The sequence below is a fragment of the Bombus impatiens genome, unplaced genomic scaffold (assembly GCF_000188095.3).
Source record: "Bombus impatiens unplaced genomic scaffold, BIMP_2.2 scf_0318, whole genome shotgun sequence".
NCBI lineage: Eukaryota > Metazoa > Arthropoda > Insecta > Hymenoptera > Apidae > Bombus > Bombus impatiens.
In genome coordinates this window covers 1,285,062-1,308,653 of record NT_176737.1, presented here as the reverse complement: position 1 = coordinate 1,308,653, position 23,592 = coordinate 1,285,062, and the positions used below count along the sequence as shown (strand labels likewise).

At 36.3% G+C, this 23,592-nt stretch overlaps 1 protein-coding gene across 2 annotated transcripts in view; it reads left to right on the top strand.

Moving 5' to 3' along the window:
- Positions 1–15,310, top strand: part of LOC100749762 (hemicentin-2-like) — a 211,922-nt gene extending 196,612 nt beyond the window's left edge. For both annotated transcript variants that reach the window (XM_033320493.1, XM_003489189.4), the window contains 3 exons: positions 6,539–6,787; positions 11,097–11,377; positions 14,289–15,310. In XM_033320493.1, coding sequence (XP_033176384.1) covers positions 6,539–6,787; positions 11,097–11,377; positions 14,289–14,432 — 674 coding nt within the window. In that variant the 3' untranslated portion in view covers positions 14,433–15,310. The remainder of the gene's footprint in view (positions 1–6,538; positions 6,788–11,096; positions 11,378–14,288) is intronic.
- The last annotated feature ends 8,282 nt before the right edge of the window (positions 15,311–23,592 follow it).

The window sequence follows — 23,592 nt, the reverse complement described above, 5'->3', positions numbered from 1 at the left end:
CTATCCTAAGTATTTCGTGCGTGTTTAGCCGGTTATTTCTCGTATAAAAGGCAGTCCTGGCAGTAACATGCGTTGTTGTTACCGTTGTTGCTATTACCTCGTAGTGGTAGTAATTTCCATCAGTCGTTACTGCAACCTAGTAGCAGGTATATCAATATTTGGCAACAGTTGACGTGGTGGTACCTATTCCCCGTCGTTGCTTCATTATTTGCTCTTGTTTCTGTCACAATTAGTAATGGGACGGTAGGTTGGCGGAGCTCACGAGTTTCAACGCAAACAGTCCAGGAAACGTATTTAAGCTAGCTGAGTATGTTTGGTTCACCAATGGGAATAGTTGAGACACCAGTCTTACGACTCCTATTCTACGGTTAAACTTGAAGCTCATTTAGACTGTTTCAGCAGATGGGGAACACGGATCGTCGCTGTGATTTCAGATGGGTGATTTCTTGCAAGCGTCGTGCCAGCCAAATAATCGCGGGATGCGTTATGATTTATACTCTGATTCTTTTTTTTCCCGAATGGAACATGAATATTTTTTTTTTTAATTGTGCGGAAAAGATGTTGAATCTTCTGACATTTGTTTCTATTGCAGAAAGGAGCACGTAATGAAGTAATAAGGTAACTATTGTCAGAGAATAATCGAGGAGTTAGTTAGAGAAGTTTTATTAATAAAATCGTTCGTTCGCGTGAATCTAGTTTAATAGGAAAATTAAAATATACAGATATTATCTTCGTTTTCCTAAATTCTGGCAAATGAACAAATAAAAGTTAGGAATAAATAAAATGTAAAAGCGTATGGTACGTGGTATAGTGAGCAAACTCGTATCAATCGTGTTATTAACAATTTATATAGTGACTTTTACATGGAAAATAGTCTGGTGTTATTTATGCAAACGTATATAAAACGCAATTTTTGTACGATCAGATCCAGAAGCGACTGCGCGCGATGGGTTGATGCATCGATAAATTAAGAAATTTATTCGTGTTGTACAAATTACAGGATGAAATCGTCCAACGTCCATAACTGCGGCTAATGGATCAAATGAAAATATTCATACATCGCCGTGAAAAGCTAAATAAAAGAGAAAAATATCGTCCAAAGAGAAACGTTAAAAGTATCAGATAACGATCGTCAAAAGTTCGTTCTGTCCTTGGGTAGCACGATTTGTGTTTTATCAATTGCGTGTTAGCGTACACTTTGTGCGTATTGTTTTACAAATATATGAGTATAATCAACACGTTAATCAACTATTTTTATCGCTAATACAAATTACGACTTGTCTTTCGGTATATCCGAGAACGTCGTTAAGGTTATGGCTCATCTAGACAAGATTCATTTGGAATCGCGGGCGTTACAACATATTCTTCTTGGCGCGTACGTCTGAGCAATTTCGCCGTTGCCATTTTCCACAGCAATCGATTAATCTGCCGTCGAGCGGGTTCCGGTGGAGGGATATCGGGATGGGAGTGGCGAGCAACCAATTTCGCGGCGGAAAAAGTTTAATTACAGTGAACGTTGGTGACATATTCCGGTGTAAACACGTCTGTACAGCGCGCCAGTAGAGAAAGACAGTTCGACGACTCTTCTCGAGGTAGAATTCTTCCTCGATGGTGACGCGACGCTCGCTTGATCACCGGATGTCGTTTCGTTATCGTTCTACCCTTTTGCTCGTCGTTGCTCCTCTTTTTATCTTGTACACACCGACTGCCGTTCGCTAGGTGGAGTTTAAATTGGTCCGCTTTCTGCCGGCAATCAAAGTCTAATCAAACTTTAACGAGTATCACGAATGCTCCCTGGACGATCGTCCAGCTCGGGAATTCAACGTCGGCTCGATCTGCGACAGTATAGTCGGTAAGGGTTACGCTGGATTTACGGCTCTTTTAAAAATTTCAACGATCAGCCGACAACGTTGAATATGGGCAGATGTGTGTCCCGACCGCTGAATTAAATTTTACCGATAGGTTTCGTTCCCCTTTTTTCCACTGACAATGAGACCACGTCCATTCAACCGAAGTATGATTAAACCTTAAAGTATCAAATTCCATCACGTTATAGAAATTTTTACGGTTCTCTATATTCTTCTGTATATAGTTGCTGAACATTGTGGTTTTATTCACAAGTACCTATAATTACTATTAATACGAAAGACGTTAGTAATTAATAATCGTGCAATGGTACTTAATAATATTCAAACGATATTATGAAATTTGATTATTTCCAGGGGATGCTTTACGTTCTGAACAATGCACGGCGCTAATTTTATCGGTAGATTTGTCTTGAGTCAAACAATGCCGTTGTGCGGCTTCGATTCAATTTATTTAATGCGAAGTCCTTTGTAAAATGATATTTAAATGACCGATGAAAATGATCAGATAAAATATTCCTCGTGTATGTGCATATTTCTCCTATATAAAATATAACTATCCTCGAAGTTCCTGAAGTATGTTATTATAAATTTTTGATCTCTTTCAAGTAGAGAGTATTGTAATGTAAATTTGAAATCTTTTTCTGCAATACCCATAACCAAAAATTTAGCTATGTTCGTCGTAAGATTGTTGAAATGCATTTGAGAAGGTACTGGAGTACTTAGAGTAATAGCTGCGGATTCCTTGGATCGATCGTAACTGGATTTCTCTTTTAATTCAGATCATTTTTTGATTCTTACGTTCAGGAAATATCGGGTCAATGTTTAAGTGTGATATGTGTAAATGAAGTCATTGACATCTTCATAATCGTGAAATTTAGTGGCCAATTCCCTATATTTACGACTTTGAAATAATAAAATTGCGCAAAATCATGTAGAATTTACTTGAGTTAAATATAATACCTTGACACAAACATGCATCTAACATGCAGTTAAAGTTTTATTTGAAAAAACGAAGTACAATATGCCCAATATAAAAATTGCTTTATTTATCGAATAATTATTTTTTCTCGGATAAAATAACGCCGCTGTTCTGAACCTATCATTAAATAATAAATTCAATTTCATGAATTACGAATTAAAGTTTCTAAAAATTCTTTTCTCTTAGGTAAAATAACGTGACGTCAATCTCAATTTTTTTCGTGAGATTAAAGTTCACTCGAATTGAAAAATACGTATTTCTTGATATTTGCTTTGACCAGTGCTTGCAGCCGATAATTGATATATTGAAAATAAATGATTTTCGTAATTTTCAACGCTGTTTTTGAAATGATTCTTTTCGTATGAAGGCACGACGATTGAAATATAACATTTCACTGAGCTCTTTCGTGTCGTCGCTCGCACTGCGACTCTTTATTTACGGCTATTTTCGTTCGCATTTATTTCGGCCCGCGAGCTATACGCGAATTTATCGATTTCATTTCATGAAGTTTTAAAACGTACTCTCGCCGAACAAAAAGGTGCAATGAATACGAAATTTCCATGAAAATGAGAGGGATGTGGTTTGAAACCTACATATACCTGGGTAGGGATGCAGTGGGAAAACCAAACTGTTTATAGAATTCAGCGTTTTAGCGTTAAATATTTTTATTATATCAATTAATGTTGTATAATTTTACAATTATCAATCATATCATTTCCCTTCTATAAGTAATTCCCTTCCCTTCGTAATATAATATATTACGTTTATAATATAAAATAACGTTCGCAAAATTAGTCGGCTGTATAAATTACTTGGTATACTTTATGTAAAATTACGCGACGTAAGAAGTAGAAAAAACGCAACTCGAGATCTGTCTTCAATAAACGTCGTTATATTCTGCAACGATGCCACAATAATACTCAGCAAGAATAATACTTGTAGAAAAATTAGCATACCTAATAGAAAAACTGTCAATACGAATTAAATTTGGAAAAATTCCCAATAAACATATCGATATCAACATCTGTCTAACCAAAGCGTTTGCTATCTACGAGATCTCGCTAAGCTGTATAATGATTAATATATTTCCAGGAACGGTAATAAAAATTGATCGAATGTTTTCATTATGAACTGAAAGCAATCAAGCTTTTTTCATCGCGGTATTAGCGCCCGAGCAATGCCTATGAATACTTCCCAATTAATAGCTAACGAATAATCCGTTCGCTTGATAGTGAGCAAACACGCCGCGCAACGAAACCAAACAGCCTTATTAATGCCCGGCTAGCAAACATTTTCGCGCAAACACCAATTAGCAGACACGATAGCATTGAAGGCGCTCGGAAAAATCGGCGCGGAAAAATCGATAAGGGCGAAAGCGAACCGATGCCTCGTGCGAAACGGACACCGGCCGCTTAATAATTTACAACGATTACGCGCGCCACGCTGGAACAAAATTTACAACGCGCGACATCGCTGCGACTAGCTTTAAACGGCTTCTAACGGCTGATTTACGATTCAACCCCCTGCAGTGACGCGTGCACACGCTTCCATGTATCCGCATGCACCAGACGTACGAAAGCCGGATGCTGAGGATCAGTCGCGTTGCGTGCCGAAAGAAATACACGTAAGAATTTCTGTCGTCTCGTTCTACGAACATTTGTTTTAGTCTTTGCAACGTTTCTCTCGTGCGTCGATATATGACGGCTGTGAGGGTTTGCTCGGATTAATGAAATTGTCAGAATGCTAAAAGAACGAAAGTGAACAGATTTTAAGTAGAGAACGCCTGCGTTCAAGCATATTCCAATCGATAATACGATATATACTCTTGTCCTTAGAGTTGTCATTGCTTATCTGGGTTTTTTTAGTTGACAAAATTATATTTCAGTATTTTATTGTATTTAGTATGGTATTTAGTATTTCAGTATTATATTGTGTATTTGGGATGAACAATGCAGAGGTTCATGAGTCGTTATAGGGCAGAAGAATTCATTTTGTTGTTTGTAATGTTTTTAAAGTTGAATCGTGTTTTGTATTCCGAGAAATGGGCATAAGGATCATGCTGTATTATCCGACTATACATAGACGATGCTGTGCTTCAACGTTGGTAGAGATGAGTTGTATACGTTGCGTTTCAAGAGAAATCGAAACAAGGATTTGCGTCGTGACATCCGGAAGATTCATTTTAATTTTTGTAATATTTCTAAGGATCAAGAGCATTTTGTATTCAGAGAAGTGGACACAAGGATCACTCTTTGTTATGTGAATGGGCGGTGCCCTGTTTCAACGATTTCGCTCTAAATCAACGTTCACGTTTATCAGGAAATCGCGTTGAAATTGTTAGTTTTCCAACGGACGCTTTCACTGTTTTTTTTATTAAACTCAATCGAATTTTATGTCATTTTTATAGATAATATTAGTTTCGTAATATTCGAAAATATATTTTATCTTTGATGCTACAAATCCGTAATAGAATACAAGAAGAGGTCAGTTGTGATCTTTTATTTTTGAATGATATCTTACTTTAAATTGAACTTAAACATTTTCACGATATGAATATTTCGTCGTTTCATTTCTGAAAACGGTAAGAATCGGCCTTTGTTTAAATGCTAGCACTATTTTTAAAACAGCGTACTAAATCATGGAAGCTGTTTAAAAAGTTATAGCCATTCGTCTGAAAGCAGATTAATTTTGAGCGATAACATTTCTTTTAACAGTCACAAGGTTTAGAGATAGTCACATCGAATAATTAAAGTGGGACACTGTACGTGTACTACGGTTGAACTGCAATAGCAGCGCAATTGACATACCTTCGTTAATTATCGTTCTGCTTATTAAGCTGACCTATCCTAGAAAGAGCACGAGTGGGGGTAATGATGCGTTTGAAAATAGAGAATCGTGCTAAGTGTCTGGATAATATAAAAATAGCAATACATTTGTAAATTGTTTAGAAATATTTTATTGCTCCAATGTTAGATATATCTTTGAATTAAACTTAAACATACGATATATATATATAGAAATCTTGTATGAATATATAACGCGTGTTACGTGAAACATTTTGAAATTTCATTAGCATTGTAGTGAGGCACGACAGTCACGATTATATTGTTAATTGAAATAGGATTGGAAATATACATGGAAGGTACAAGATATTTTAAGTATACATTTCATAAAAATCACAAAAATGCGATTATCCATTCGGTAGGTCCACCTCTAACATTTATTATATGTTTAAGATGGCTGTTTATGTCGTATACTAATTTGTCACTAAATACATATTTGTAACAAATATCTCTTATACTCCGCGCAGATTGTCAGTCTTGTTTTATATTTTATCGATATAATCATGATCGTAATCTCATTACAGTTATAATGAATTTTCAAAACGTTTCGTACAGCGCATGTATTTAATATATTCGTAAAAGATTGTCATATATGCTGGAATTGTCTCGCGAGCCAGTGTATTCCAAAAAGACGAGCAATGCCGATAGAACAGTAAATTTAGCGATGTCTGCCGGCAAAATCGGATCGTCGGTGGCGAAATCGCAAGGGGTAGAAAAAGGGTGAGTGGGTGGATGTATCACGAGGTAAAAATATACTTGCCGCAATAACCGAGAAGCAGGGACAAAACAGATAGGTAACCCGATGGAAGTTCCGCCTGATCGAGCATTTTACATTGCTGCCATGACAGGGAACACGGGCGCATCAATGTTGAACCCGTTTCTGGTGGGCCTGGCAGCAATAGCGACCTTTTTGGCCATGGCTGCAGCTGGAATCCTGACGGCGCTCTACCGGAAGCACTCGAACGGTCGGCCCGGAAGTCCAAAGCACGCTCCCATCGTGTGCGAGCCACCTAATGCAGGTGCAACTACTCCGGTACACCCCCAGACCAAGCAGGCGGTCGATGACATCGATCCGGACATCATACCCAACGAGTATGGTGAGTCTACGGCTTTCCGATTGTTCGAAACGTTCGCTAAACTATGGCCTTCGTGTACACAACGCGATCATACAGACCAATACGTATACAGGGTGATTTTGAAGTAACGGTACTTGCAACGGGGAAGAACGTGATTCTTCGGACAAAAATAAATCGAAGATATAAAATGACATTTTTCCATGCTTGACGTTTTGCTTCCGAGAAAATCGGCTTTGAAAAACTGTCAAGTAGACTTCAGTTTAATTAATTATCGCCTGTACAGAAGCGAGGACTCGGCAGGAGCTTATCCCACGGGTGAAAATATGTCGAGAACGTATAATAAAGTTTTTTCATTCGACACCTTGTTCTTGAGAAAATCAAATTTGAACCATGATCTCGGAATCACCGTGTGGATCAAACCAAAATATAGGTGTATTTTATTGCAATTAAAATCTTCCATTTTAATGTGATTTAATACGTTGAAAAAATCGGTACAAGTTATCCCATGACTCAAAACGAAACCAACATCCTTGAAGATTTGTCAAGTATAAGCGAACTTGGCTAATTTAATGTTTCCTACCTTTTTTTACATCAGTGCCAGAGAGTCTGTTTACGAGAATTATTTGCTCCTAATCTGTGGATCGTAATGAGAAGCTATGATTAATTAGAGTTTCTTGTCAGGTAAGCAAACAAAAATTCGGTTCAAAAGGGTCGAACGTTGTTACAAAATCGTGAGTGGAAATATTCGACTATGCTATGCCCAAAAGCTGAAAACCTAAATGCTTGAAAACAAAGGATGGATTCGGTGTTTGTATCGTAAAGCCAGGTACAATGGTCCTATTCACTGCAAACATTTTTTCTGTCCAAAAGAAAGAAAAAATGTACACGAAGCACAAAGTTCGCCAAATAAACTAGATTTGGCAAATATACGTGTACAGGTAGAAAAAGAATTCTTGTTGGTAAACTGGTTAAAATGTACCTTTATCTGTTTATTCCATTGGTTGTTTAATTGCTCGTCTTCGCCACGATTGATAGCCACGATTCGCGTAACTGGAACAATCGCAGGTCGATTATCGTAGCGCTTTCGTGTGCCTGTACTTATACCTCCGTGTGCCTTCGGATCGTGCAATTTCTTGGATTATCGACGTGGCCCGCTCTATTTTTGTTTCAATTGTTCATTGAGAAGTGTGGCTATTTTCGGTAGAGTTAAAAACAGATTTCATGGATTCCTTTAACCCTGCTACGCGTGTTACGTTTTGTTTGACTCGTTTTGGTTGTGTTGCCGTTAATTTTTGAATTTAGATTAGATTGTAGCGTTGTCTCTTATTTAATGCGATTGGCAATTAAACTCCACGTTTCGGCTAACCTGCTACGCGCAGGAGTACTGGCACGGCAGAGAATTAAAGTTGGTGAAAATAAATGTTCGTTTAATCCTATTATATTATTAAACAAATATTCTTCACAAAAAAAAAATGTTTATTCGTATTCTAATTGGATATTGACAGAATTGTCGTTGAAATTCCAAATACTCGAAGTTACAATCGTTCGCAATACGTTTTCACTCTTATTAATTACATGATTTTAATTTGATAGATTTTCAATAATTTACAAATTGACAAATGCAAACACGTCGATTAACAAGACTAACAGAACTGAGGAATTAACTACTCTGAACTAAGGAATTATCTCTCCTTCTTCTATGTCGCTATGCTTATTTATATTTAGGTCTACCGTGGTCTAGGTGGAGGGGTCGTTATGTAACGGGTTATTCCGTGGGGGTTGTGAGGCTCGAATTTGGTTTCTATATAAATCCTTAAAATTTATTTAAATTTCAAATTGGAACGCTCAGTCGCGCTATTGGTAGTTTTAGTCTACGTTACGGCGCGTGCGCTGCGCGGGACGTGACAACGCGTACTGGGTCAGGACGTAATAACAGATGCCTAGGATGTCGAGTACCTGTTATATACCGAAGTTTTATACTTAGATTTTAGTTTTATACTTTTTATATCTAGAAAGACCAATTTTTGTTTCGAATAACGCTATTGCTATAAACTTCTAGTTCTGTATTTTCCTTTTCACGATTAATATATCACCTGCAGTAGAAAAATGTATTATTCAACTGTTGAAATTTACCACCTATTATTTTATAGCTAGGATAAAGAAACGATAGCCACTTCCAATTATTTTGTAAGTAGATAAATTAAATATATTCGCTTCTGTACAGGCGATAATTAATTAAATTGAAGTCTGACAGCTTTTCAAAGTCGATTTTCTCGGAAACGAAACACGAAGAAACGTCGGTTTATATCTTCGATTTATTTTTATCCGAAGAATCACTTTTTTCCTTGTTTCAAGGAATAAATATTAATTCATATAAAAAAAAATATTACTACAAATATCGCTAAATATTACTTCAAAATCACCCTGTATATGTATATACGAGAATATAAATTTAATATTCCGCTGAAAGATAATGCATACAAACACACACACGCACGCACACACACACACACACGTAGAATCTTCATTTTTCAAAGAATTAATTGGGATACGACACTCCACCCCCGTAGGACATATTATGTTTGTTCAGCCCATAATCTTCGGGTGAAATGAAAATTTCAGAAAGATTTTTTCACGCGATGATTGTCCTGGACAGATTATTATCGTTTCATGGAATCGTTATTGGTTTTGAAGTACCGTATCTCTCTTCCTCGTTAAATCGCTTGATTGAAAGTGGAAATTCTGCGGTTTATTCGTTTCGGTTGTAATTTACCAGTTGCAAAACATTTATAGAGTTACATATCATCTGTCAAATACCGAGCTTTTTTCTTATCCTATTCTGCCTCCGATAGATCGTTTAAAATAAAATAAAAAAATAAAAAATGTAGAAGATAGAACGAGCAGATAATTATATTTCGTTTTAAATATTTAGATACTTAACCTAAATTTCACTAAAATAATCCGCACTAAATTTTTCCATCTCTGTTTCAAATAAAATTTGTCCAAGTCCGATGTAAATGCACAATTTCGTTCTTTTAAACTTTATCATCTGATTTGAGCTTTAATTATAAACACACTCGCTCTCTATTTAAGCTCTGATTCGCGGTACGTTTAATTTTGGAAAATACGTTGATCGAACGGAAGAAAAGATCAATAACGTATGATAGTGTATTGTCATTTCTTTCTATTCAAATTCCCGGGAATGTTAATAGCGAATGCTTTGGCGTTCTTTTCCCATCAAAGATATTTCCGCGTCGCGTAGCAATGAATTTCGAAATGCATTGTCAGGTTAAATTGGTACGCTTCAATACACATTAATAGATCGGAAATGCAATGCCTTTATCCACAGTGAACAGTGATCAATGTGTGCTCATCAAACTTCTACATTATTATCTCAGCATTAACGTGGGCGAACGCAAAAGCACTGTCCGCCGCGTCGAAAGCTTTGACGCGCGATGCGTCGAAAGAAAAATGAACGAAATAATAATTATTATTTCTCCTTAAAATATGACAGTCTGAAGGTATTCTTTTCTTTCGGTTTCAATTTCTTTGAATTTCTTTGATCTATTTTCTCTCTGTTTAAAGGAACATGGTAGAGAATGACGTGAATTTAGATACCTCCGATATTTAAAATATATTCAATTGCATTAAGTAAACAAGTTTATAGTAAATAATTATTGTTTTACAATTACTTAGCTCCTTGTTGTTAATAATACCTTATTGATATTACGACTAGATATAGAATCTGAATATATTCCATGCAAATAATTATAATTGAAGCGATGTGTTGAAAATTAATAGCTATATGTATAGTATAATCATGTTTTCATTTCGATCAAAGTCAACGTTAGTTTTAAAAGCAATTGCGTGCATTTAGTAGTTGCGAAAGGAAATAAAATCATAATTGGTAATATCGTTAATACATTGCACCCATACGAGTGACATTGGTTCTATTCTTCGTACTTTAAATATCGATGCATTCAGATTTCAATAATTTTTTACCATCTTCCCCCCGGCTTTATTTCGTTAAATTTCCTCGAGCCAACGCTACGCAACATCTCACGGAAATTATTTTCTTCACGACCTTCAAACAGAAACAAATGGAATTGAATCGTATGACCAATAAGCTGTTTACTATGGCTATATAGAGAAATATAATTTTTTATTTAAAAAGATAGCATATTAAATAAATCTAGCGCTGCTTGCGAACTTCTTTGTCCCGTTGTAACGTATTGTATCGTACGCGGAGACCATTCTCGTCTAGAATTAATCGACTAATCTGCTTAGTGGATACGCGACTTTGCATGGCTTCTTTCGAATCTGTTCACAGAGAGAAGACCTTTAACGTATACTCCGATATATAAGACACCGCCTCAACGAAGAAAGAAAGATCGAGTTATGGACGAGGCGATCTCACCAGAGAAAAGGCCGATCGTGCAACACGGTTTAGATCTACCACCGGATCCGATGTTGACCGACTGTCTGCCAACGCCGACCATAAATTATCCCCAAAACCATGTATCCCAAGCGAATACTTACAGTAATCCACCCACTATGGCGGACTTCAAGCAGATGGCAATGGACGCTTACAATCAGCGAAACAACCAAAATGTGAGATTTTCAAGAATATTTTCGTAATATATATTTCAAGTCAAAGTGAAAATGAAATTTAAACGGATCGTTGTCCAAGCTTTTATAACATCCAAATTTGAAGCATCACATCTATGTATCGGTTTCAAAGGATAACGAAAATGTATTTCATATCCATCGATCTGACACAAAGAATGGAACTTGCACGATGCTTTGAAAGAATAATTCCGCATAAAGTTAATTTTATTAGAAGTTATATTCGTACAGCAGCAATCTAGAAGAAGTTAAATATTTTACAGTGGAAACATATCCCGAAACTAATTACAAGACCGAAAATAAACGTGTAATTTTCGAAACAGAAGCGTCAATATTAATCTTACAATCGTGACAATGGATTCCACTAAAAGTATAAATTTCTTTACTCGATTTAAATTAAATTTCCCTCGAAATTGTTCGATAGAGACTACTTCTCTGAAGGAACAATTCACGAGACATCATTCTTACAGGTAATAGGACAAGAAACGAGATAACAGGTAAACGAATATACGAGCGAAAGGAGAAGCATCTCCGATATCATACAGATTTCATTCCTTTCCGGTCTATTGTTTTAATCGCGTTTCACTCATATTCCCTCGTGCCGAGAAACGACAAAAATGGCATAGAAGCGGAATGGCCGATATTCCGGAAGCGGAACTAATCGATGAGTCCCGTGGCCATATAAATCATTCCGACAATTAGCCCCGTAAACTCATTACGGTCTGTAAATTTAATCGGGTGCCTTTTTTAGCGATATCTAATAGAGTGTATTTAGTCGAAGCCGTTTGATTAATGAGAAGCAATTAACGCTTCCCCTAGCTGCCGAAGAGGGTAGAGAGGAAGAAGTGGAAGGTCGTAGGGGAAACTAGCGAATTACCGAACGAACGATCGATAAAGCGTGATACAATATTCAACAGGGAGATCGCGTTCCTTTTTTTCGCCGGAGGAAGTAATACGATCGATCCTCTTTCGTCGACGCGATTTCTCTTCTTTATCACGACCAGTCTTCCCTCTTTTTTTCTTCTGTATAATTTCTACTCTGTCTCGCATAGCCAAACCGACAAGGTTGTTTTAAATATTCGAAGTTTCGAAGACGACCACAGGAGACCTAGGGCACGAGCCAAGAAAACGGATCGCTCGTTTTAATATGCGGCAGTCTTCTACTTTAACTTTTCCGGTTTAGCGAGGCCTTGGGTTATCTGTGCTTTCGCCAGTTTAATTACATCGAAGTTTCCTCGATAATTCGAGAGGTTCCGATGCGCGTATATAACTCGTCTTGAACTCGACTTCAGTTTCCTTTCGACACTGGTCGCGTTCCGTTGAGTGTCTGAATAATTTTAATACCGATTCGAACCAGTACCCCATCCAGCCACCATCTACGCCATTACTTCGTCGTCCTTTTCATTAACCGATCCCGATATTCCTGCTGGATGTTTTCGTTTCGCTGTTTTTGTTTTCCTCGGAATTACGTAGCCAGTCGCGGTTTTCGATTATTTCCAACCTCGCTCCGCGCGTTCGTTCCCCGTCAGCTCTTCCATTATTAATTCCAACCCCGAATTTGCAATTTTCACAAGTATCGATACATTTGCATTTACCGTTCTTCTTTTTTTCTCTCTCTCTCTCTTTCTTCCTCCGTTCGTAGCCTCTCTCTTTCGCTCGTCCACTCGCATTTCACGCGGCTCTATCGTAAATCGAAAGTTTTGGTTATTTCCCAAACGAATAGTTTACGCAACTTCTGGAATACGATATAGATTTTATTGCTCTAGATAGATCCGATTTAACCTATCTGGTTTTTGCGCTAATAATACGATTATAAGCGACGCTAAATTATACACTCGCGGTATATGTAAATTACATATTTTTAATATGTGATTTGAACTCGAGGAACTGCAATTTTGAAGTAAATTTTTGTAGCTTAATTAAAAAAAAGAAGAAAAAAAAGAAATTGGAATCGGTATCTATCTGCAGTATATTTGGAAACAGCAATTGGCATCATTTTATTTGGCTCGCCTTTCGTATATTTTGTTGTAAGTTACACTGAAATTAACGAGTTTTAAATGCGCAATTTTCAAGATATAAAAGCGTGTCTTTTTCCCGTTTTTATGAAATAAATGCGACGCATTAATAAGTAATCATTCATAAAAATTAAATCCATTTATCGTCAATTTTAAAACTGTTTTGGTATGGCTTTGATATATTAAATGAAAATAGAACGCGTTGATGCAATATGGTAACGTGCAAACTCAATTAACATTGAAAAAACAAGTTAGAAAAAGCACGTTTACCTTTCAGAAAAGTCTCTAAGGACGCGAACTAACCTTCCGTAAAGCATTTAACGTTTTACGTTCTCGACGCAATTAACTGAAACTCAATTTTAAAGAATGTTTACATCCTTCGAAAAGCGTTAAGGAAAATAATTAATCTCTCTCCATCGTAAACTAGTTAAGCGCTAGTTTCTGCCAAACTGGACAGCCATTAAAATTTCAAATTACGTAATTATTACTCCTACTTAATGCGTGTAGCCTTCTGTTTTTATTGCGTTCGATCCTATTAAAACATTTTCCTTGTACCTTTGAAACACGGAAAATCTAAATGATACGGATTGCTTGACATATTTATCCAATTTTTCACGAAACATTGAAGATTAACGTGTTCCATAAAATACATGGAATTTATTTATTTTACCCAATGTCGAATTTATAAAATTCCAAATATTTTCATTACAATGAGAACTATAAAGTCAAATATGACAAAAAATGTGAGAATTTTCAGGATAATCTAATATCAGTGAACAGACGAAAAACTTTAGCGTTAAGGAATTAACTCGTTACTCGACTAGCAATCGATGGTTAACGTTTATTTTGCGAAACGAAGAATCCTGTTTCATTGATTGCAGGTATACTACAGTCTCCAGAGGTCAGGCAAAGGGTTATCGTCGATGCCGCAGAGGCCAGTTTCCTCGTCGGTTTCCGCGCAGGGGAAGTTCCATCAACCGGAAGTGGTGACGCGCTCGAATCGAATACAAGAGAGTTGTATATAAAGCTCGCGATGAAAGTCTCACCGTGTCTAGACACTTGAGCGACTCTGCACGGCGTTCGTACGAAAAGCTAGTTACAAAGTGCGCGAACATCGTTTCCGAGCCTGTGAAACGGAGTCGAAATTCTCGCGAGCCGAGTCGCACGTTGCGTCTTTCTACGATCGACGTGCGAAATTCCAAGCATCTTCGCGAAACACTGCGAACAATTCGCTGTACAAAAGAAAAAACGAGGAAAACGAGAGGAAAAGAGAGAAAAAAGTAAAAAATAAAAGAGGGAGAAACCGACGGAAAAATTCCGTGTTTGTGACGAGAACGAGGACCTGCAGCCGAATGGGTCGACGATTTTAGTCGCGTACACCATCAGATTGGACAAGTGGATGTCCAGTTGCAGGTTTAATGAAACGTTGATGATCAGACAGGAACTCGATGCTTGACGAAGTGTATCGAATCGTTTGAATTGTACGTTCTTTTTCTACCTGCAGATTTTTATAATAGAGTACGGCCACGTTACACGAATAAAACGGAAATAGAAAAGCAGAGAGAACAGAAACAGAGCTCGATAAGAGCAAAGTCCAATTTGACGAGGCAGCGTCCTTGAATTATCGAATATACAGTTTGTAACGCGAAATGGATATCTCGAACGATCTTCGTTCTTGTTCACGTTGCGTACATGAACCTTGGAATCGTGCATTGTACTGTTTATATGAGATTAGTTTTTGTACAAAGATCTATTGTAAATAGGCGAGACAGCCTGGTCCTAGTGGATAGTTACCGATGTCCGAATTTCATTCGCTAAAGTCACGTGTTATGTCGGGGAGAGGATTGTTCGGTCACGTAAGATAAATACTCGATGGCATACGAAATAAAGAGAATACGTTTCATCTGTTTTACAGAAACGAGCTTCGCCCACTTGTCGTCCTGTCCGAACCTTTTCCCGATCTTCTCTATTAAGAGAGCAGAAAACGTAGCGAACGAGCAGTCAAAATTTCAGTCGCACGTGAGTCGAATCGCATTTCGCGTTTCCTCTCACTGACCGCTAACCATTCTCCATCCCGGACGTGAAGAAAATCTTAGCGCATCACGTGCATTTACGGAGGTGAAAGCAGCATGAAAATTTTATTCGTAGCAGAACCACCCAACTATTAAATAACATCTACGACCGTATCGAACGACGATTTGATTTTCGTTTAAATTTTCGACGACGATAAAGGCACGGTTAACCTTTCATTTCGAAACAATCTTTACCCTGTTAACCGGAGAAGATGAATATAATCATTTTTTCATTGACGAATCTCCTATCTCTTTCCCGTGTCGTTTCATCTTCTTTGAAAATATAATATATCTACATTTGCGAGAGCTAAATCGAGTTTAACGAAAATTAACGTATCCGTATTAATTTTGAATTCCATAATTACAGAAGTAGGTATTTATTTAAGAGACGACACGGTTAACAGATGAATGTCGATGCGTTGTTATGTTATTATCTCGTCTGAGATCATTTTAATCTTAAAAATTTATTTTGTCTATTAAGCCATGTAAACCTTCTTTCTCTTATTTGTGTTCGTCTTAAACGAAGCTGAATGCATCGTTTAGGTTCATTTTCGTTGGCATTATTGTCATTCGTAAATGAATGTCAAGTCGATATATTTTGTGTATTATACTGCTTCAATATAAATTTCATTTTGTCTTTTTTTGTGTTGTTAATTTTACGATTTCTTTCAAACTTTACCTTTTATTTTAGTTTCTGTGACGTGCGTTGTTAAGGTAAAAGTAAAGGTAAAGGTAAGCTGAAGGTATTCCTCAAAAAGCTTGCAATTTGCTTGAATAAGTTTGCTTAATCAAACGTATATTCATGCGCTCATTTGGAATCTATCGTGTTATAATTTGTAAGTACCTTTACAACGCAGGTAAGTATAATTTCACATTCGTAAATTATCCCGATAGGAATAACGCGTAAGAAAAACGCATCTTCGTTAATTTTCACACTTACAACGATTATTGCTCGAACTCTTTGGGTTTTCAGCGTTTAGCATTTTAACAAAATATGGAAGATCTCTCAAAAACTAGGCTTATGTATATACTACGTATGTACATATTTTATATACAAACTTTAAAAAATAAATTGTATCGTGTCCTGATATCCCACGACTGCTCTAATAAAGGCTCGATTGAATTAAAGATATGAAATCGGACCAAAAAATTAAATTACATTAAAGGAATGATTTTGCATCTCTCCAATTCTAACTTTCTAATACAAATTATACTGCTAAAAAATAACAAATAAACCAGTCCACGTACTTCTAAGCGGTAGTGTGTAATGCACATTGGTTCTACTCTTTGATTTCGAGCAAACCCGAAGAACAAACATTCGAATATCACCTCGACCTACTTTCCAACATTTTAAGGAAAACGAATGGCCGGCTTGTCACCGTTAGTTTTGAACGCAGAGCGAGCTGACAAGAAGGAGAGGATGCGCCCTATTGGGCAGAGCGCATTAATTAGAGCATTTCCAGGGAATCCCGTGGCGCGACGGTGTTTGCATACATTGTGCACCTTCGGTCTTGCTAACAGGGACTAACCCGGCACACTGACGAACCCTATTATTCTATGTGCCAACCGTGTCTCTGGGGCTGTTAAGACGACCCCGACTCTCTACACCTAACGTTCAAGCAGCGTTCACCCCGCGCCTCCAACTGTCGCCCATTCTACTCGTGAATACACTATGTAATTACGATCCATCCAACCATTGTAATCCGATGATTTTGTAGTGGATACAGATGTGGTGAACACTCATGATCGTCGTTGCTCCATCAGCGAAAGCGTCTACAGTGCTGACGCGTAATTGGTTCTTCGAATTTTGGCTTGACTGTACTTCGTGCAGCTACGCTACGTACTCGAACTACGTAGGGTAGTTGATTTTGCTTCGATGGCTTGTTCAATGGGGGATCTTTGTGTCTGTTCTAATTGCTATTTTGGGGAGTTGGCTCGATTCTATGGGTTTTGGCTCTCCGTTGGTTGCTTCCGGTACACTGGTGCTGGTTGTTGTTAATTTGAGCAGATGATTTGTTTGCCACCGTAGGTAGTGAGGTAAGTGACACGAGCGAAGACGAACGACGCTTATAACGGAGCGTAATATGAACCGAAGAAGGATGACGATGAAGTCGAAAATGTTGTATTTCTAACATAAATTTGTAAATTATGGGATAAAAAGAAATTTCAAAAGCCATCTTCGTTTTATAACAAATTTTAATCCTCACGATATTTTCGTGTTTCATTGTCGTTGATAATATCCACATACGCGCATTTGATGTAACGACAAAACCTATTAAAAATATATACGTAAATTATATTACTTGCCAGCTTTGATTTGTTTTAGCAGCTTAACGATTTGTAGTTTATTCCATGAGGATAAGAATAATGTGGTCAATAATGCACGTTTATTTTGAGAACATTTAAGAATATCCTTCTAATTGGTTCTGCCAATGTTCTGTATCTAATTTCTTTTTAGAATTCTTGGAACTGTATTTCGATTTCACGATCGTTTTTTGATAAGAATAACGACGATCATTTTCATAAACGTTCGTTTCTTTATGATGTTAAAATGTTATTGTAAGTTGGGCTTCTTACTTGTCACGTAAACGCACTAATGTTAAGTATATTTTATCGCACATTCAGAATTTAGAAAAATGAATTAGACGTGAGAAATTAACAAATGTCCTGAAGTTCCTACAATATCTTGAAACAAAGTGATTCAACTACGATTTATTCGAGTTAATATTAAATTATCCTGAAACGTCCGCAAATCATTGTCAATGATGTACATGTATTATTGTTGGAACTCGATTCTATCGCTGTCTCCTTGACCTGCTTTTGTCATAGTCGATATCCAATTAACCAGTTGTGCTCAAAATTAACCAAAACTGGTTGATCGTGACCGCATTAGCGAAATTAATTCGTGGCGACAAGTTTCAAACATCGTATCTTTTCTATTATGAACTAAATTTAATTTGATTTGCATATGAATAGAGCTGCGTTTAATTTTCAAAAGCACACGTATTAAGATATAAGATATAATACTCATACATCTATGCTTCTCTGTTTAACCCCTTCACGACGTAATCAGAGGGAGATTCGAACGATCCAACGATTATAGTGGTAGGAATTTCGTATCAATATTTATTATTTATAAAAAAATTATAAGTACGTATATTTTATATCTGATACGAGGAACACAAGAAACGAAAATAAATAATTATTTTCTAAATCATTAATTTTCAATTCTCCGTCGCTTTATTACGCTGTCAAAGGCTTGGTATACATCGAAAACCATGACCTATAACTATTCATACACATTCTTACTCATCGATTTAATCAAAATTTAATCAAAATTTAATCAGAACTTATAATAAAGTGCAATATAGGTAATCAAAACTTATAAATAAGCTGTACCGTGTACGCGTAATTATACAAGTTGCAACAAATTCCCGAAACAAAATTGTCAAAGTCAAACTTCGTTGAGAGAGACGAGATATTTCAAATTACGATAGAACTCTTTAACAGTTCATAGAATATTGTACCTGCGCTCTGACAAAATGGAACGTTCGCCGTCGATAACAGTCGCTTTAATACGCGAATAAATTTCCATGGGGACTGATCGCGGTAACCATTCCATATTTCTGACAAATGGTCGAGCGGTATCGTATTATTTGAAAACATGAAAAATATCTTCGGAGATGCCCTCGATATACTGTATCTGAAAACGTCTGGTATGTAAATGTACACAACACGCTGTAAAGTATTCGATATCCATGGGCGGTATCGTTCTCTAATAATTAACGAGCTCGCGGTATGGTCATGGAATCGTAGTCTAAATTACTGCACTTACCTACCTAAACCGCCCATTAAATCTACACAGAAACGTGTATTATTTTAAGCACAGCCTGTTGTGATCGATATGAACAACGTACGCCTGGTGCATAAGTATCGGCTTTAGCCTGATTTGTACACTTTGTTTAAACGTTCACCGGATTCCCAATTACACGCTTAGCTTTTTCTTGTAAATCGCTGCCCTTGACATATTTTCTCACCATCGTGAACTTTTAACTGGAGATTAAAATAGGAATAACGACAAATGTTTTTGACAGGTAGTTGGTTTATGATGTGGAACGTTTGCAAAATTTGCAGTAAGATCTCACTCTCTCCCTTGTAGATGGTGTATGTTGCATCCATGGATAATTCAAAATAGGGTAGGTTCGGTTATTTAATTCTAGAGTTTAGTTTTAGAGTACAATGCAATAATAGCAATAATTTATCGTCGACTAGGTAAGAAGCTTAATTTGTATGCTACGTGTATTATTATTTTATTCTTGTAAGAAAATAAATTAGGAAAAGAAATGTTATTAAGAAGATTACAAGACATAGTAGGTACGTATATTTAAACATACATTATTATGCTACTTATTTTATTAGTATAAGGATCAATAGTAAATACGTATATGGCATTACGATAACCTTTTCTGTTTTGTTTCAAAAGAGTTCTCTATTATCATTATTATCAGCTTGTTATATTATTTACGTATCATTCTTAGATTAAGATTAGAATATATGTACTTCCAATTTTTTTCATCTATTTTTCTCCTAACTAATTTCTAACGCATATCTTAGTCGTTTAATACCTTTTTTTACGAAAAAGAACGATTTTTCGTTTAAACGTAATTAAGCAAATCAGTATAATTTAATCCGTAGCTTTGGATCGTCTCCGGCAATTGCTTACGCAGTAATTCCATTTACTTTGGTGCCGTCTATTGTCTCATATTTGTCTTCTAAGCTTAGATCAAATATACCCAGTGGAATAGGCTTGATGTTATCGTACCAGAAAATTAGCCAAAATGTTCTCCGAGTATTGAACCGGAATAAGATCTACGGGCACACACTGATTCAATTAACGATTAGCTTTAGCGAGCTTTCTGCTAACTGTTTCTTAATTCGTCGAATAAATTGAGATGAATGAAATAGGATTACGTGCGAAACTATTTAGTTGGAACCGATCAGGATATCATTTACAGTACTTTGTTTTCATTTACATTCTGTCGACGTTCTAAAGTAAATTGTAAAATAGTAATCACAAAGAAATTCTAATATTAAGACCGAAATAATGTCAGCCTTGGTAAAAAAAAAAGGTCTTAACAAAGATAATGTTTATTTTCTACAATAATATTGTATCTAGCGATGTAAAGGAGAATCAGTTTCATGGTTCGCGTTACTCAACTCATTTTTACGACTTGATCGTTAGACATACTTATACATGCACATGCTTCTTTATAATTTTTTGCTTTATCACGAAGCCTTTAAACAAAGTCGCGAAGGATGTAAAGATAGACAGTGTTGATATCTATGAATAATGTGATATGCCACGTTGACATCAGATAAAGGACTGAATGGCTCGATAAGAGCCGACAGTTAAAATTGTAATTAGGTATATATAGGAAAGTAGCGGCGCAGGTTTGAATAAAAAATTAACAACGAAATGAAAGATATAGTTCCTATAGAAGCAGAATTTTAAATGTTGCATGCTATTTAAAATGATCCGTTATCATCCTAACCGACCAAGAATTATAGTTCCCTAATTATCAAAAACGTCTCAAATATTTATGATGGAAGTATCCGAGCTTTCGCTAGTTGCTATATTGCTTAATAATTAATGTTCTTCCAGTTTTACTCTCGTTACATATTCATAAGGACGTCCACAGGTAGATTTCACGATTAATCTGTTTATGTTAGTAAACTTTCTTCCTATATTAATTATACTAATGTAGGTTATTTTATTTCAATGTAAATAACAGACGCGATTAAAATACACTAGCGAAACTATGGAAATTTTATTTTGATGCTTTAGCGACTAATTACTCGTTGTATTTCAGATTGCAATCTTTTGCACTTTCGTAATTGACGCAGAGTGCAGAGAATACAGCAGATTAAGAGTTTAACCCTGCGGGCTCAACCGTGAATCGCTTAAAATAAAAGCTTGCGCTTTTCAGTTTTTATTCTTTCGAATTTATCAATTCGACTTAACTCGTGTTACTCGCCTACGATTTGGTTATGGTCGAGAATCAAACTAGAAATTCGCCTATTCGCCTAATATTTCATTACCTCGAGCCACGTTCCGCGACAGGGAAGAAGTAGCTTTTTGGTTGCGAGATGCTGATGAACGTGTAGCGCATACAAAATGTGAGCCGCGTGCCGCGTACGATTCAGACAGGCGACCAACTCTAGTCGAGGATAATCGACAGTGTCTGATGTCCGGAATGGGCCGTAAATAATTGCGGATCGATGGCTGCAAAGTGACACGTGGAAGCAGCCAATGGACGCTGCGGATACGCTATGAATGTTGAAAGAGACGTGTATCGAGCGTATCGGGTGTATGTTGGAAGGCGAATGCGCCGATTGCGTGTGTCACTCCGTTTCATCGATCGTTCCGTCGAAGAAGAAGTGAAATCGACGGTCGAATATCTCGTCAAATGTTATAGATCACCCGTTTATGACATCGTGTCGCCCGACTTGACTTCCATAAAAATATACCACCTTCCTCGCAATACGTGTCGTCCGACGTGGGAAGACGAGTTATTTGCTTCTGACGATATTTCTTCATCACTCCGATTGGATTTCACGATGGAAACACCGTAAAATTAATTTACGCGCACCTACATATGTTTCCCGAGATTGTTCAATTTTCTGTTGTGATCGATTTATAAACAGTTCGTCGATAAAATTGGCGTATTATTTACGACAGATGATAAAGCACGAAGTTAGAAGATTTAATTAATGCTAAATGTGATGGTGAATTTAATATAGAGTTTCTATAGCGCGAAAGCCCTACAAAATTAAACAAGTCTATTGAAAAGGTAGTTCGGTTCTTAATTAAAAATTTGAAGCGCAATTGGAAGAATTTATAGGAATATTTGAGACCTTTCTCACAGACAATTTTAAAGTTCATTTTATTCTTCAATTTACGCTATTAAAATTAATATTATGCCGGTTATTTCGTTTATAGATTAAAAGTTTATAGTCATAATAACTTGACTGAAATAATAATTGTTATTTGATTATGAGAAACGCAGGAAATTAACTGAAATAATCTTTACGGACAAAAGTTTATCTAACTTAGGTATTGCTTTTAAAAATCATACGCCATAAGACAGAATTACAACTATCGGGATTAACGATCAATTAATCGAGAGAAGATAGAAATTATCGAAAGTATAACTGTAAGTTTGAGTATAAAGTAATGAATTATCGATTTCAATAAAATCAAGAACGCGCAAAATCAATTTTAACATTCGACTTTCGGATGTCTGGAAATAAAATAACTTTATATCGAAAAATATTTCTCGCCGAACACATTTCGTGTATTTCATTCGCGTACGATCATTTTAATTAAAGCAAACGTTGGAAATTTTTCACTAAATGTTCCAATGTTTCATCATTTTTTATTTCATCGTACATTTTAAAGTGCGAAATGATTAAAATGCTTCTTGCAATGTATACGACTATACGTATATGATTTAATATTACATGCTGAAATTTCACATTGTTAAAATTGTTTTCTCTGAAATCCAATTATGTTGTAGGTTTTAACGATTGGATGAGTAATGAAATCTCTAAAGTAAAGTCGATTGAATATTCGGGAATATGCAAACTTCTTAATTTTAAATTGTTTAATGGTCTCACTAATTGTACCAAATAGTGCTGTTGCTAACATATACAACTTATGTCAATGAAGACGTTGTTAGATCCGATTAAAAATCTCGAAAAATTCTCAATTAAAAATTTTAAGTCTCCTTATTCTTTTTTACGCTAAATATTTGGTCTCTATTAATGTATAAGAATTTATTATGTAATTCGTCTACTTACGATATGATTTGTTTTATCGAAAAGAATCCGAAATTCTATCTATATGTATGTTTACGACCAAACAATTCGTATACATATTTGAGGAATAAAAAATACGTAAGAGCAAGACACATCATCGATTCATCGAATTACACGGTTTCGTGGTTTTCCATTCCATTGCCACCGTTGTAGTCAGTATCGGTATATCTCTCATCCGCAGTTCCACGGAAAGTCAGCTCCAGGCGTTGTTCGCGGACGCACCGCGAACCGTCTC